At 33.6% G+C, this 17,101-nt stretch overlaps 1 protein-coding gene across 1 annotated transcript in view; it reads left to right on the top strand.

Annotated features, from left to right (window-relative positions):
- LOC149806359 (uncharacterized) overlaps positions 1-16,322 on the top strand; it is a 105,799-nt gene extending 89,477 nt beyond the window's left edge. The window contains exons 17-20 of the mRNA XM_089951279.1: positions 4,665-4,762; positions 5,199-5,472; positions 6,851-7,002; positions 8,692-16,322. Coding sequence (XP_089807405.1) covers positions 4,665-4,762; positions 5,199-5,472; positions 6,851-7,002; positions 8,692-8,982 — 815 coding nt within the window. The 3' untranslated portion in view covers positions 8,983-16,322. The remainder of the gene's footprint in view (positions 1-4,664; positions 4,763-5,198; positions 5,473-6,850; positions 7,003-8,691) is intronic.
- Positions 16,323-17,101: the final 779 nt, after the last annotated feature.

Here is a 17,101-nt window from a genome sequence, read left to right as displayed (position 1 = left end):
TTTAGTAACAATAATGAAATAATATTTTGTATTTTTTTGATTAAAATTTAATAATTTGAATTTTCACCTTTACACTGCCAACGAGAACCTTTTTTAAACTGTTTTGAGTAATTTAATTTAAAATCTTGGCCATCACTAAAAGTGGTATATAAGAAGACGTTATAAATTGTTACTGTAACATTAAATTATATAGGAATTGGATTTAATCAGTATAGTTTTTAAACTCTAGTTTACATTTAAAATATTTGAATAATTTTCGTCAAGTAGTCTCAACAACTGTTACTCAGTTTATATGAATTGAATCTTTGCATCGTTCAGATTTTTTCTCCTTCTGGAACATATTTGACGAATTTCAGGTATGAACTACAGAGGACAAATAAGCTGCATAATAAGATTTGTAGGCTGCTAAGTAGAAAGTGTAAGGCTGAGTGTGAGATAGTGTGAGATAGTGTTGCACAAAGGCGTAATTAGTTTTGAGAAATATTTTTTACCTTTGGGAACACAGCATGTTGAAGCCGTACTGGCTCTTCCATCTTGCGTAAGCCTACTGCAGGAGAAGAAAAGAAAATGCTTTAGATTTGCTTGAGGAAATTACTGATTTATCACCTTCTTCAGTTACTAGTAAGGCAGTAAATTGTCATGGACAGCTTAATACCAGTTTTCTTGATTGTTAAGAGCAAGGCTTGTGTGGTAAGGTAGCTGAATGTCGCATTTTTAATTGTAAATGAATAGATCAGAAAAGACAACAATGCTGACTATATATGCATCAGATTATACCATGTGGCAAGAAGTAAAACGAATCTATGCAGAAATATTATTTTATTTCAAAATGGCCTGTTAAAATCAGTTCTGATATCATCTTTATAGTGAATTTTGAGAAATACCGATTTTCAAACAGCCCTCTTTAGAAAGACAGCTTGACATGTGAGAACCTAATCAGACATTGATTTGTATATTCTTTGTTTAGTTTCCCCGAGCAACTCATTAACTTTCTCTTTTATTTCTTCTGTACTATGCTAAGGTCATCTGGAAATACTAGTACTGCTGCTACGTTATTGTTCCCAAGGCAAACATATTTTCTTAGAACTGATCAGTCCTTTGTCAAACATTGCCTTACAGTCAGCCAATGCATTTTCTATTTTGTACCCCAGAGATCGTCTTAGGTGATATGCTTGCCTAGTAGTTTTTGCCTAAAATCAAAGGAATACAAATATTCAATCTGAATAAAATGAAAAACAGTTATTGAGATTACTTCATAAACAATATTTAAAATACTTCAAATTTCAATTATTAAATTCACATTATATCCCCAGATGTAGAAATTTATTTCATTTATTATGCATATTTAATTTCTGGTTTTCTTTCTAATGATTATATGTTAGGTATATCGATATTTTGTACTTGACTTATGTCCAAAATCAAGTTAATTTAATACCTGACCAACATTTATTTTGTAAACAACATAATACATCGCTGATGTTTTTCAATGAATATAGATTAAATATTAAGATCATTATTATGGTTAACATTACTTCGGTTTTAGTTGGGATACAGTCATAATTCTAACCTTAGAATCTTCCAGAATGAAATGTCCCATTAAGTCGACAGAGTATTTCCAGAAAATTTAGTAATTGTTACCTTTGTCAAGTTGAGTGGTATATAATCTTGGTTACATTAGATGTAAGGTCCATGAGTTGGCAAGTAATCTGTCTGCCCCCACCTGCATCTACATTAAGACTTTTATATCTCCTTCCAGCTATAATGTTTACTCTCCTGCCTGGCCCCTTATACCTCCCACTCTTGATGCTTTGTTTATATGACTGTGCCTTCATCCCTATCTAGACATTGGAGGCCTTAGAGTCAACAGCTAGGGTACTGGTGACCATAGCTTCACATGCCAGTCTTATTTCAGACACTGTCAACAGTTGCCTTTAAGCACTTACTAGATGCAATGGCCAAGACATCTCAACATGTCTAGTCTTTGGCGATGACCTTATTAGCGGATGTTCTCCATCTCCACAGGGATGCTGCTTTGGACATTTCCATTGTCTTACTTATTATCAATCTTGTCACTCTAAACAGATTTGTGCAGGAGATACCTTACAAGATAGAGACCACAGCTTCAGCCAGGAATGCCGTAAGGCTCAGTGACTAAGTGGTCTACTTTGACCTTCAGAATATGTACTTCCACATCACAATCTTTTCTCATCACAGGCAATAACCCTGCATTTGTTTGAATAGAAAAATATTCCAATATCACACTTTCCTTTATATCATAGCTTCCACATCCTAAAACTTTTGCATTTGTGCCCTCTCCAGTTTCTCCTCGGTTCAGATTTCTCTATCTCAGGATTTTCACTTATAATCATCTGATTTGGTGGCCAAATCAGGACCAGTGTCTAGCTGGAGTCGCAGTGCATGCTCCCAGATCCCATTATTATCTGTCAACAAAGGGGAAGATTGTTCTCATGGAATGATTTCTGCACCAATTCTTAGAAGACTTCCTGTTCAGACTTTTGGGACACCACTGGTGGATTTGTTTGTCACAATGATAAGCAAAAAGCTCCACGTTTACTTTTTCCTCAGTTCCTACTAGAGAGCCTGAGTAGTGTATGCTTTTATTCTGAAGTGTCTGTTCATTTAAGCCTTCCCACCTATCAGGTCCCACAAGTACTTAGCAAATTAAGGGCCTCCACTACTCAACTCATTTTGATAGACCTCTTTGTCCTCAACAATAGTGGTTCACTGAATGTAGAACAGACCAGGACATTACCCTAGAGAACATACCTCTTTTCAAACCACAGTAGATGTCTCCTTCACAGGAGTCTACAGTTTCTCCACCTTAATGTTTGTTTATCTCAAATGATCTCTCCTACAGAAGAAGTTTTCAGGCAAAGTGGCATGTATTGTTCAAATCAGGAGACCCTCTACATCCAAGGTCTATAATTGGGGAATCTTTTGTGATTGGTGCAATAGGAAATGTATTAATCCTAGCTGTCCCTCTGTGAATGCAGTGGCTGATCTTCTCTTACATTATGAAGGGAAAAATACTTGATGGTAGACATCAAAATCTATAGGGCATCCTTTTCCTTTACGCTCAGATTTTCAAAACTTCCAGCCATCTGTTCAGATTCAGATATTGCCAAACTAATCAGGTATTTTGAGCTTCAGAGACGAGTGTCTCATTTTCAATGCCTATATGCAATCTGTTGTGCCTTGTGGTTTTTAATAAAACCCCTCTTTGAACATTTGGGTAAAATTTCTTTCAAGAACCTTACCTATGAAACAGTTTTCCTTGGCACTATCAGTCATAGGAGCAAGTTTTATGCCCTGTCTATAGGACAAGACTCTCTGCATTTAGTACCAACTATGAGTCTGTTTCTCTTCTTTGCCATCCAGGCCTTTTAGCTAAAAAAGCCCCAGCTTTCATTGGAATGTCCATTCCGTAGACCGATTGACAACATCAGCAATATCTGTGCTTTGTAATATACTTTTGTGCTCTGTTAGGGATTTAAGTTTCTGTTTGAGAGCATCTAATGGGACAAAAAATGATAGGAAGTGCCGTTTCCTCTCTTATAAGAGTTCTGCTAATATTTCAGCTTCTATTATTTTGAAGTGGATTGCAACTACTATCAAGAGAGCATATCAGGCCATTATCAAGAGAGACCTTTAATTCATGCACATCACTGTCCAATATGTGCATATATATTGCTACCTCATGGCCTGTATAACTCACTCATAATTGGAGGATGTGATAAAAGTTCCATTTTTTTATTGAACACTTCCTTCTTCTCTTACCCTCATTTCTTGGCACACCAGATTGAAGGCATATTTTCGCTAGGGTTGATACTCATGGCAAAAAGTGAATCCAAGAGAATGCCAGCTGACAGTAGTTACTGTAAAGGTGAGTATTTCCTAGTTTTCTTTACCATTTGTTATGGTTCATCAGCCTCCCACAAACCTGGTTAATTCAGCTAAGTAATAGCAACAGGTAACTGCATAGCTGATATTAAAATGTAGTTTTCTCTAGGGAAGGGATAAACTAATTTTAATGATGCAATACTTATCTACTACTATAGTCAGACTCGTGTAAAAACAATAATTACTCCTGAGCATACATTGGGTCATAGGGCAGGATAATGGAATTTTCCAGAAAATCACCCTATGGGAGGATGAATTCTCATTATATGGACAAGGTCAGCTACACAATAACTAAGTATTGCACTATTAAAATTAGTTTAACCACCTCTCCACTACCAACTTTCTCATCTACAAATCAGATAAAATTGATTATAAATGCAACAGGCTATTGAAATTCAGTAACAAGCTGCTTTAGCACTATATTCTGTACAGTGACAAACTCAGATGGATGATACTGGTTCAGTGTGACCTATATTTCTTGTGCCAACTAGTGTTTTGATACTTTGTACAGTACCAACAATGTTAACAATGTATGACCTTTGTTTACTTTCTCGTTTTCTATTTTTTCCACTTTAGGAGTGGAATTTATCAAAATGATAATAACTATTTAAAACTTGATGGGGCTTAATGCCTTTAGCATTGAATATATATATATATATATATATATATATATATATATATATATATATATATATATATATATATATATATAGTTGTTTAATGTTAGAAGTACAATCTTTCAGATCAAGTCATGACTAATGAAGAAAGAAGTGGAGGGAAAGAGGAAAATAGAGGACCTAATTCAGAGCAAACCATATCAGGACATGCATCTAGTTACTGGGTTAGATTGATCTACTTTTTGGGGGCTCACCTGTTCATAAGGATTGTGTGCTTTTCTCTAAGCAGTAGAATTCAAGTTTCAGTTGTACCTGTAGTTTGTGTATAGGAAGTTATATATGGGTCCAAATACACAATCAAATACACACAAACAGTCTCAGATAGATATATTAAATTGTTTGTTTTGCAATTTTAAAGTCACTGCAATACAAATTGTCCTCATTCATTATTGACTCTGAGCCTTTAACGTTTCTGTAACTGAGGACATCTTCTGGTTAGTCTAGAGATCCAATTTGGAAGGCATTTCATAAAAGCAGGCAGGGAATATAGTAATTAACTCCAAAACACTTTATAATATTTGATTCTTGATTGATGGAGTGATTATTCTGGTATCTCACTCCGGTGACATTCATTGTTTATTTTTCAAATACATATTCCAGGGCCACAGGGGTAGGCATGGGAGAGGTAGGAATTCTGGAACTGTTGGACATGGAAAAAACGAGAAGCCTGGTAGAGTAAAGTCTGGAAATGATAGAACAAATTCATATGATGCCACTTATTCAGATGAAGAGGATGACAAGACAGTTGAACATCTAGATTTTGAATTTTTCTGGTTAAAGAAGAGTCCATTTAGTCAGTTGTATCAAATAAATTTTGTCGTAGGAGAAAATCAGTTTGTCACAGCAGAGCAGTTCATGATGTATCAGAAAGCAGGTGTGTCCCAAGGAAGAGTAGGAGTCATTGCTTTTTATATATGTATTTTAATGGGACATATTTTATTCTTAAATTGATAAATATTTGTTGTTTTTGTAATTAGACTCATTCCAGATTATCTGAAGTGTGAAGTTTTAGTGATGATGTTAGCTGGATTTAAATATACAATATTAGTCCATAAGACTAAGGGGACAATTTTTAATTCATTTATTGAAAACTAAGGGATACTCTTATTAGAAACATATTTCTTTAGTAAATATTAGCCAAAATAGTTTTAAACCAGAGTAGTTGTGGTTGTGGTTTAGGGGGTGGGGGTGCTTATCATCAAGCTTGGACTTAACATGGGATTGATATAGTTGGAAAATTGCAAGTATAGTATGACCAGTGTATCACAGCCTGTTATCCTTCAGAGAGTAAACAGTGGCAATACATTATGTGTGTAAGGGATTTAAAATTTTGCCAGTGATCAGAATATTTGCCATTTTTATCTGTTGTTAGTATTTGTGGATGTATGGCATACTACTTGCAGGTATGAATCATATCATATTTGTGCACGAGAAGACCTGGTTTTTCAAGAATTTCACAGCTCAAAATTGGAAAGATTTTGTTTAGGTGTTCTCTTGAGGGCCTTTTACCATAGTAGTCCGAATGTTCCATCATTTCTACCCACAATGCTTTAGAGCCCACTGATCAGCTATGCCAATATACATTCAATTTTTTTGCTAACCATTAAAAATTAATCTGTTAAATAAACATCCAGTAGCCTAATTCAAAGCCTTGCCACTCAAATGACATGTTTGTAACCCTTTTTGGGTAGTTACTTTCCATTCAGCCAGTCTTTTGTACCTGGCTTGGCCAGACTGCTGCTGTGTGACCTTTGATGCTGATTTTGTCTTTGCACTGACATTGATGATTGACCAGTGATGATGAAATCAACTCTGTTATATATATATATATATATATATATATATATATATATATATATATATATATATTTCAAACACTAACTAGTCATTGTTGAAATCCAATCATGTTTTAACTTAAGGAAATAAAGAAAGGAATGCATGATATCTTTATTATATTTCATTTATTTTAATTTTTCATTATAACAATGTAAAATTTTAATTTTTAAAACATTTTATGATGCTAACATCTTCATACCATAATGCTATAAAAAGTATTAGGGATATCATTGGGAACTTTTCAAGTACTTGTTGATCAGTTTCTAAGTTATTATCAGAAATAATGCTGTGTGAATGTTGATTTTGAACAGATTTGTATATTAAAGATTTTATTATTTTTGTTACATTGTTTTCGAAAGTTTGATGACACATATTCTGTGCCCTTGAAAATTATTAAACTTTTGCATTATTTGCAGTAATTTTTCAAGATTTTGAAACTGCAGAAAAAATTCTGAAAGAGAGAAATCCTAGAAAACAACAGAAACTTGGTAGACAAGCAAGAAATTTCAATCCTCATAAGTGGAAAAAGGTCTGTGTGGAAATAGTAAAGACAGCTAACTTCCATAAGGTAAATATAAAAAATTTAATCAAATTGCATCACATATTAATTCACATAAAAAAATGGTCGCCTTCTCAGACAGGGCTTTTATGTATTGATAGAAAATTATTATTTTATTGTGACCAAACATACTTTTTGGATTAAACATTTGCTGTGCATATTTGGTACCAGTTTTCCATTTTGCATGATACAAAAGGACTTGGTGCAAGCCCCAATTCTGCACATTGTCCCTACCTTTGATTTTTAATTTGTGCCCCATTCATATTTCATTTATATGGTTGATTCTTCATCATTTTTGTGGTACAATTCTCCTTCCATGCCTGTGTACTTATGTTACTCGCTGTGTACAATCCAGGATCATTATGGGCCAGTATGTCACAGAAGTTTTTGATTTCACAAATATTAATGAATATAAACATTTGTTGACATAAATTGCTTTATTAATCAATACTGGAATTTTAAAAACACAATGTGCTATCTAAGGATAGATAAATCATCTGAAAATAAGTGATACATTTATGGGGTCAGAATGTGTACAAGGCAGGTGGTAGAAGACAAGATTGGTAATCAGATTGACTTGTTACAAAGTAGCAGATGTACGGCTTGTTCTGTGCATATCTCTGTTTGTGATTTGTTTCATTTGTGCACAATAACTTTAGTTTTATATAATCTGTCTTCAGCTTTTGTGGATGGTTTGTAGTTGGGATTAGGAAGAAACCTCTTATTTGGAGGTCAAATTGTTAAGGGTCAAGATCATTATGACTGAAAGATGAAAAATGACCTCTGTGCAGTGTAACTTTGCCCCTAGATCTCACACTTAGACTAAACTTTATTGATGGTTCACAATTAGAGGAAGGCAGAAACTTATTGATTTGGAGGGGGGGGGGCTGTCAAACAGCTGAAGATGAAGATCACTTCAGTTTCCATCCATGTTCTTTTTGCCAGATTTTATGTATTGTGTACAATTTTAGTAGGAAAGACGATAGGTTGTTTGGAGTAAATGTGGTCTGAGTTCAAGGTCCCTTTGCTTTTTTTTTAAAAGGTCACAATGGTTATTGCATCGACCATGTCTTACTAGCACACATATAAAGAACTATTAAACATGGGGATAAGCATATAGTGTAACATGCTGAAATCTTGTTAAATGTGTGTATTACATTTGTTTCAGCCAGAGTGATCCTTCAGTGAACACTCACATGTTATCTTCAGGATCATGCCACATTACATTGCTGTGAATCAGGATTATCATCTCTGTATCTCTGTTATCCTGAGCTAATCTCTCTGTTTGACAAATTCTTCTATCTATATGTCTATATACATATATATATATATATATATATATATATATATATATATATATATATATATATATATATATATATATGATCCATAGTTTTGCTCGAGAGGTGTTTCTGTTGAGCAGGTTATCTTTCCTGTAATGCTTTGTTGTTGTTGTAGTAGGGTTTAATGCCATTTTTCAGCACACGATAGGCTATACATGGCTGCCAGTATTAATGGTGTTCCTGTAATGCAGAGTTAATTCCATTGTTTCATAAATATGTGGTCCATATTCAAGTTATAACAATATAACCTGTTCAGCAGGTTACATTATTATGAGATGACATGATCTGCACCATACCATGTGTATATTAAAAGATAATTTGCTATAATTGATGTGTATACTATCTTTAATTTCAGTTTTCCCAGAATGAAAACATAAAGAATCATTTGTTCAGTACGTATCCCAAGATCCTTGTTGAAGCTAGCCCCTATGACAGAATATGGGGGATAGGACGGGCTGCTAGTGACCCAAAGGCCCAGAAAAAAGAAACCTGGCTGGGTCTTAATCTTTTGGGATATGCACTCACAGATGTACGGAATGAAATGATGATAAAAGAAAAAATTATTCCAGTTGGTGCACCAACATTTTTGGCAGAATCTGCATTAATAGATATTAGCAAATTTGATGAGGTAGAACGATTTGTGTAAATAACTCTTGTATTGTTGTGTAAGGTACACCTGGAAAAGTATAATTTGTTTAAATTATCTCTGTTGTGTTTATATATATATATATATATATATATATATATATATATATATATTAGATAATTATTGTGACATATGGAATTATTTAAAAACCACTTTGAATTTTAAGAGATTTACATATTGAACTTTGCTTCTAAAAGATCTTATCATATGATCATCAGTCCAGTTAATTTTCAATATATCAAAAACAGAATTGTTGTCAATGAAATGTCAAATATCAAAGAATGATAGAGGGTAAATGCTTATATGGTTAATTTCTTTCATCAGTAACCAGTTGTGAGTGATGTTTTCTTTATTATGTGTGTCATATTAAGGAATATTTAAATGTTCTTAAACACAATGTTGTATATTTATTCTGCAAATCAGTTTAAAATATAACACTATGCTCTATGGAATGGAATCCAGTTGCAGGAAGTCACCACTTACTTAGGTAGAATTAAATATTAATGTATATGTGTTTAATTTGTCTTAGAATTTGGTTTTCATGCCTATGATAAAATACAGCTGATGTCAGAGATGTTTCACCTCTTATGTGTTTTAAGACATTTCCCTGATGATTGTGGAGCCATATATTTTTAATTTGTAACTCTGGCAGCAAGCCAAATAGTGCTGGACTCGGCACCCTCTCCCCTCCTTTCTCCCTGTCCCCACCCCCAGTCAGTAAATTTTGGTCACTAGATTTTCGTGTTTTCAAGTAGATATTCTATACTCTGTGACTCAAAGAGATTATAGCTAATCTATGTTTTTTTCTAACTTTTAGCATAAATTATGTACAATTTTTAATTTTCTTAAAAGAAATTGCTTGTTTTAACTGTGTTGTCTTTTTTAATTGATCAGGATATATAGTTCAAATTATTATACATGTTGTTTGGTTTTTATTTTTTTCCTAGATATTTTATATTTCAGAAATGAAAGCTAAATGTTATAAAGGATGGTTTTAAGTTTCTAAACTTGTATCTTCATATATGTGCATAATGTAACAATGTTGGAGCCAATTTGCAATAAATTGTGCATAAGTTTAACATATGAAAATGTTGTTTTTGTCTATATTTGATTATCTATGGCAGTTTATAATAAAATATAAAGTGTTACAGTTCAGTGTCATATTGACAATAGGAAATAAATCTTCTCCAGATTGTCCTTTGACAACCCCAGGGGACCTATCATTTTTGAAAAGTAGAAGTAGAATGTTTAGATAATCAGGTGTTCTGATATAATACAGATTGGTAAATTTTTTCTGCAGTCATGCATAAGTTTAACAAGTATGGACTAATTTGGAACTCTTCCTGGATTTTGGAATCAAATTCTGTCTCAGATATTCTTGGAGCAAGTAATATGCAGGAAAATGGCAGAGAACTCAGTCACATTTAAAAAGATGCTAATCAAAATTGAATGATGTCAAGTGTTATGATACCTTTATGGAATTATTTGCACATGAAATAAAGTGAAAGAAAGTTCTCTAGTGAATTATTGCTGCAAAAATGGAAACTTGCTCATGTTTTGGCAAAGAATAAGTCATCTCAGTCAAGTCACATAATTAATGCTATCATGTTAATGATTATGTGGTGTGCATATGACATTACATGTATTTGGTAAAGAATGTACATGTATATGCAATGGCAGCTAAGGTATTATTTCCTTGGTGCTTTTTCGATTAGAACAGGATTTTGTTCATGATTCTTCTAAACTAATGAGAGAATTTCAAGGTGCTTACTAGATACAGAAATTAAGATGAGATAAATAAAGTGATATCTCTTAAAAATGAAACACAATAAAGACTTAAAATTATTAACTACAGAGTTTCCCAATGAATAACTTTCTATCAGCAAATATTATGCTCTTTGTATCCGTTGAGATGTAAATATGTCTGAATATTACATTTTACTGAATAGATAGAGGTTATTAACTGAGTGTTGAAAACGATTGGACTTGAGACCACATGAATGAGGTCCCATTTTTACGTTCATTGAATGGGGGCTAGATATTGACCTGTTGCAGCAATATTTAGCTAAAGGGACTTTTTCTAAAGCATATCATAATGTTTAATATTGCAATTTACATTCTTTACATAATAACTAATTTAAAATAGCCACATATATTCTCGGTTCTACTTAAAAAAATATTCATCAAACAGTCAGTTTGTTATATAAACATTCAGATAATTCAAAGTGCTTACTAGATACATAAATTAAGATGAGATAAAGCTAAATTATTTTCAAAGACTAAACGAACTGCAACAGAAAGGTAATACTTATTGTATTTTTTTCCATTCTCAAATTCATGTGAATATTAGTCCACACAGTTTTTACAGTAAGTGTAGTTCAAACATTTTGAATGATTTGTGATGATTACATTCAAATATAAATCAGAAGTCTTGGTTTCTAAAATTGCTTCGTATCAAATAAATTTATAGGGTTTTCTTATGTCATCTGTGCTACAATATTTAGCTCTTCTGGGCATAAGCCAGATGAGTTAATGTGATAGCCAGTCATGCATTGTCCACACATCTGCATATATAGCATTGGTGAATATTTTGATTAGAACAGGGTTTTATTCATACTTCTTAACTAATGAGAGAATTTCTATGAAACTTTACCCTGATATTCACCGTGGAGTCTATTGCAGCCCATGGAGTTATTTCCTGTGGCCTGCAACAACACCCATAATTTGTAAAAATAATTGATAATGCAATTTTTTTCTTCACAGTTGACCATTTTTGATAAAACTTTGATTCTTACATCCTTCCAACATTTCAACTGGCAACCATTTATTTGAGCTGCTTTCGCTGTATGGAACAGTCTCAGTAATGGAGTCCTTGGGTCTGTGTACTAGCTCTCATGTGGTTATTTGAGTTTCAGACCCCTGGTCTAGCTGGTCCTATAAAAATGGAACCAGATGAACACCACAACAGCTGCAATATTGGCCATTTGTTCCAAAATGGACTGTCCTGTCATATAATGTCTGGTTGGTTCAGCATGAAAAAGAGTACCACATGGGCCACCATGAAAATCATGTTTTAACTTTGTTCCCTGAACAATATTCAGAGTAGCATTCGGTTTTAACTAAAACACTTTTGTCACTTAAATACATCTTATGATGTTTAGTTGGTCAGACTGAAAATGGTGTCAATTTAAAATCAAATATGGCCAGCATCTATGAGTTTTTGTTATTGCTTCTCATGAATGGATGGTCAGGTTGACATTGGGTTTTCACTAAAAGATTTCTTAAAGAATGTTGCTGATCAGCTATCAAACATGGCAGCAATCTTGCAAGTCTTGTTATCACTACTCCTCCTCTTGGAGGCAATCCTATCATCATGTGACTTATGGTAAAAACTTCTTAATGCATGAAGCTGGTTTTGAATCAAAATGATGGTGTTGTGACTTTCCAAAATAGCTGCTACAGTGGCCATTTTGAAAAATCTCACTACAGCAACTTTTGATCATACTATACATATGTTTTAAAAGAAAAATGCTACTTTCTTGTAAAACTTAGTTCCTGCTATATTAATATGATGCTGGTTCAACTTCAGAAATGGCTGACTTGATGGCCATATTGAAAATCTGTAAATGGCTACTTCTCCTGAATGGATGGTCATATTTGACATAAACAATAGCAATATCATTGATTTTTTCTAATCAAAATGAGTGGCAGCACTGATTTTTGCACTATGAATAAACTGTTCCTATTTAACCGTCAAAGACCATTGCACTAAAAATCACTTTACCTAAAGACAGAATTCACTGATTAACATTTTGGCATCTTTGCCACATGTAACTTTAGCAAACAGTTGATAGGCAACCATACCACTAATTGACCATTATTTCAAGTACTCATGTCAGCTATTCATCATTGTAAAGTCAGGGTTTATGAAAGTAATTCACTCGATATCAGATTGTTGGAACAATAAGGCCAAGGATAATTGAAGTCGGATTAATAAATTGTGTATATAGTTAGTGGAGGAAGAATCTAGTAAACTATTGTAAGAACCACCAACCAATGGGAAGCTACTGGCAGCTTTCTCACAAACCAACATAGTCCAAGCCCAAGACTCAATGCAGACAGAGGTGAGATGGCACTAATTAGTAATGGCAAGTGACCACTTGGCTACCTAGTGCCGGACTGGCATTTTGTTGTTCAGTGAGCTTATGAGCATAGGGACACGTATTTACACGAATACATTTTGACCAAGTATTGTGTTTAGCTGCAGTGCAATAAACAAGTTATAGTGAGCACTCAGATATTGTCTGACTGCTCCGGTGGCCTAGTGGTTAGAGCATCTGCCTCAGATGCGGGAGGTCATGTGTTCGATCCATGGACAAGTCATACCAAAGACTTACAAAAATGGCACTAACAGCTTCCTCGCTTGGCACTCAGCATTAAGAGGTTAGTGTTAGGATTGGTCAACCTGGTTTCAGGATAATGTGACTGGGTGGGACATCATGCTACATGTCTGCAGCATGATGCCCCAGTCCAAGACATTACTATAAACTGCCACACTGCAGACATCGTAGCAATATGACTGAAAAATTGTTAAAGCTATGTTAAAAATCCAAATCACACACACACACACACTCAGATATTGTCTCAAAGGTCAAAGGTTTTGAACAGGTTGTTAGTGAAATGGCTTGTCAGCATGATAAGATAAAAAGTATAAATATATATTTTATGAAAACTACTTTGTTGATATATTGAAAGAATGCATTAAATGATGCCTAATTTTCTGGTTTGTGTTTAACCAGTCCACATAATTGGAAATACTTGACAAACTGAGCCAGAAACATTCACATCTGCTGCTACAAAAGAAAATGAATTAAATTAGCTTTTAAGTGAATATGAGCACTTATTCCAAAACAAACTTAAAAATCTACTTTGACATTGCAATTGTAGATTCTATACTTGTGAAAAACATCCTTACAGGATGGATCCTCTCAAACAGGAATGTTTGAAGGAAAAAAACATACTATTTGCTGGCAAATGATTTCAAAGAAGCAAGTAAAAGTAACTGGAGTCCATATATTTTTGTACTGAAACCAGATATGTTCCATATGTATACTGATTACAGAACAGTGTATAGTATCACGACAACAGATTTATTTCCAGCACCAACAATTGATGACTGCACTGACAAAATTGGAATTGCAAAATTAGTCACCACATTTGACCTTTTAAAAGGATTATGGCAACTTCAGCTCACAGAAAGAGCAAAGGAAATATAGACATTCCAAATTCTAGATGGACTTTATCAATGGTGCCATTCAGGATGAAATGTTTGCCTTGTACTTTCCAATGTTTAATGAATATGACAGCATCTGGCATACATGATTGTTGTGTTTACATTGATGACATCATAAGCTACAATAACATCTGGATTGATCACCTGGAAACCATTCGGGAGTTCGTTGATCGACTCAGTTTTGCAACTCTGACAATTTAGATAGCGACTTTCGCCATGACTGAGTTACATTTTTAGGACATGTTGAGGTACATGGTTAAGTTAAACCTAGTAATAAGGTTAAGGTTATCTCCGAATTCCAAGTGCATATCAGTAAGAACCACACTGATGCAAGTTTTGGGTATGGCTCGATATTATCTGAAATTTTGCTCCAATTGTTTCATATCTGCTTAGCCCCTGACTAATTTGTTAAGTAAGGAAACCAAGTTTCATTTATCTGACAAATGTCAGAAGGATTTTGACGTATTAAAGAGCATACTTATCTGTGCACCAGCTTTTTCAGCTTCAGATTTTAATTAATATATAACTTGTCTGTTGATGCAAGTGATGCAGAGGTTGCTGGTGGATTATTGATACAGGAAGACAACAATGGTGTGCATCATCCAGTGTGCTAGTTTTCTAAAACAAATTAAGCAAAAAACAGAAATTATTCCTTGATCATGAAAGAGCGTTTGGCTTTAATATTGGCTTTATCATACTTTGATGTGCATATTAGTAAGGCTCCTTTTTTATTGTTGTCTTCGGTGATCACAACTCTCTTACTGTTATTAAGAAAATGAAAAATAAAAATCAAACATTATTTAGATAGAGTTTGATGTTGCAGAAATACAACACTGATGTTAGGCACATCAAGAGAAAAGAAAATTTGATTGTAGATGCACTTTCTGTTGTTTAGAAGTACTATATTGCTTTTTTGTATATATATGATGTACTATTCATACAAATATATTTCTATGCAATTTTAGTTGTATGTATGTTTAACTAATATATAAAAGAAAATTATACTGTATACATCCTACTTTTTTCTTTATAAGGGGAGGTGTTATGTATATCTATATTCTACATTATGTTTCAGGATTGTAGATTGTTAGGGTCATTTAGTTAATAACATTTTAAATATTTTTCCTCTTAAATTCTAATTTCCTCTATGATCATGGATTTTTACTTTAAGATGAGGTAATTCTTGTAAACAAATTGCATAATTTCAAGATAGTGAGACATACTTTTATTTACATAAACATGTTGATGATACGAGTTCAGGTCATGGGTTTTCTAGAAGAAGAAAAAAAACAGGCTGACCTAGTTCCTGACTAGCTGCCTGTTAAAATACTTGACTTTGTTTACGAGTTGGGATTGTTTTAGGATGAATATTCAATCCTCTTTCTGGTTTTGAAACTGTGTCTTAGTTTTCGATATAAGAAATGATATACTGAAAATTACCTATTCCTAGCATAATCATCAGTCTCAGAGGATTAATACAGAAGTGTTCATTTGAGGGGATTTATTTATTTTAATTATTCATTAGAATTACAAAGTACTCAGATTTAGTAACTGTATTGGAATTACTATGAATTCATCTAGAGATATTTAAGATTACATCATTGTGATACATCAAGAGTACTGGCATGGCCATGCGGTCTGAAGCGCTCACCATTAGGGATCACTGCCATCTCACCTCTGTCTGCATGGGTTCAAGTCTTGGACTCGGCTAATGTGGGTACAAGAGAAAGCTTGCCAGTAAATTCTCATGGGTTCGTGGTTCTTTCCAGGGTTCTTCATCCACCGTTTATAATGGCAGCTGTATATAGCCTATGTTGTGCTGAAAAATGGCATTAAACCCTATAACAACAACAACAAAACTATTGGCACATTGCATCAACAGTGTGAACTTAATTAAGAATACCAGGAATTTATTTAGATTACTCGATATTTCTGGACATGTGATAAAGCATTTAGGACTATTTAGGATTTCCTTCACCAGACTGCAAGTTATTTTAATTTTTCAGTTTTTATTTTTGGGAAATAAATTATATTTTGAATTTCACAATGATGTTAATATTTCATTTCAATCAATCAAAAACATGGAGACTAGTTGTGCTGATGATATTGTGTCTTACACTACACTAAGCTGTAGAAGTAAAAGGTCATTAACTGTCATAAAAATAATGTGAGAGAAAGGTGATTTATGAACGGTGTTCATGCCTTGCTACTTCTATCAAATGTGTTCAAGTTCTATTCTGGTTTTTGAAAAGATGTTGTTTAAAGGTTTTCCTATTTTAAGTAATGTTGATCAGCTTCATCTGTACACAATAATGTAAAGACTTCCATAACACGATGCTTTCTGGCAAATCTGAGCAGATTCTGTTCATCAGTATTTTGAGTTTTGAGAAGATTTTGTTTTTAAAAAATTACTTTTTTTAAATGGTAGCCCTATCTGAAGATATAACAGCATCAAACTTTCAAAGGCTTTGTGCTAGGCTGCTTTGTCAAACTGGTTCAACTGTTATACAGCTGTTTGCATAAGAACATATCTTTAGTATCAATCCCAACATCTGAAAGGTCTTTATGAAAAGATATGTCAATCTGACCTAATCCTGTTGAGTGGGCATAGAAGAGAAATATTTAAAGGTTTTCTATTTTAGTAATAAGTCATACTTGATGGCAGATTGGTATTATTTATGCAAACCTGAAAGCTCTTTATACCAGGGACCTTTGTGAGACTCAAGTTGAAAATAGTAATTGTTGATGGATGCTGAATTGATTGATCTAATTTTAGTAACCATAGCCATATTTAGTGGCAGACAGCCTCATTTGAACAAATCTGAA

Source organism: Sinohyriopsis cumingii, chromosome 1 (genome assembly GCF_028554795.1).
Source record: "Sinohyriopsis cumingii isolate HCF-2022 chromosome 1, ASM2855479v2, whole genome shotgun sequence".
Lineage (NCBI taxonomy): Eukaryota > Metazoa > Mollusca > Bivalvia > Unionida > Unionidae > Sinohyriopsis > Sinohyriopsis cumingii.
This window is presented reverse-complemented; position numbering and strand designations above follow the sequence as displayed.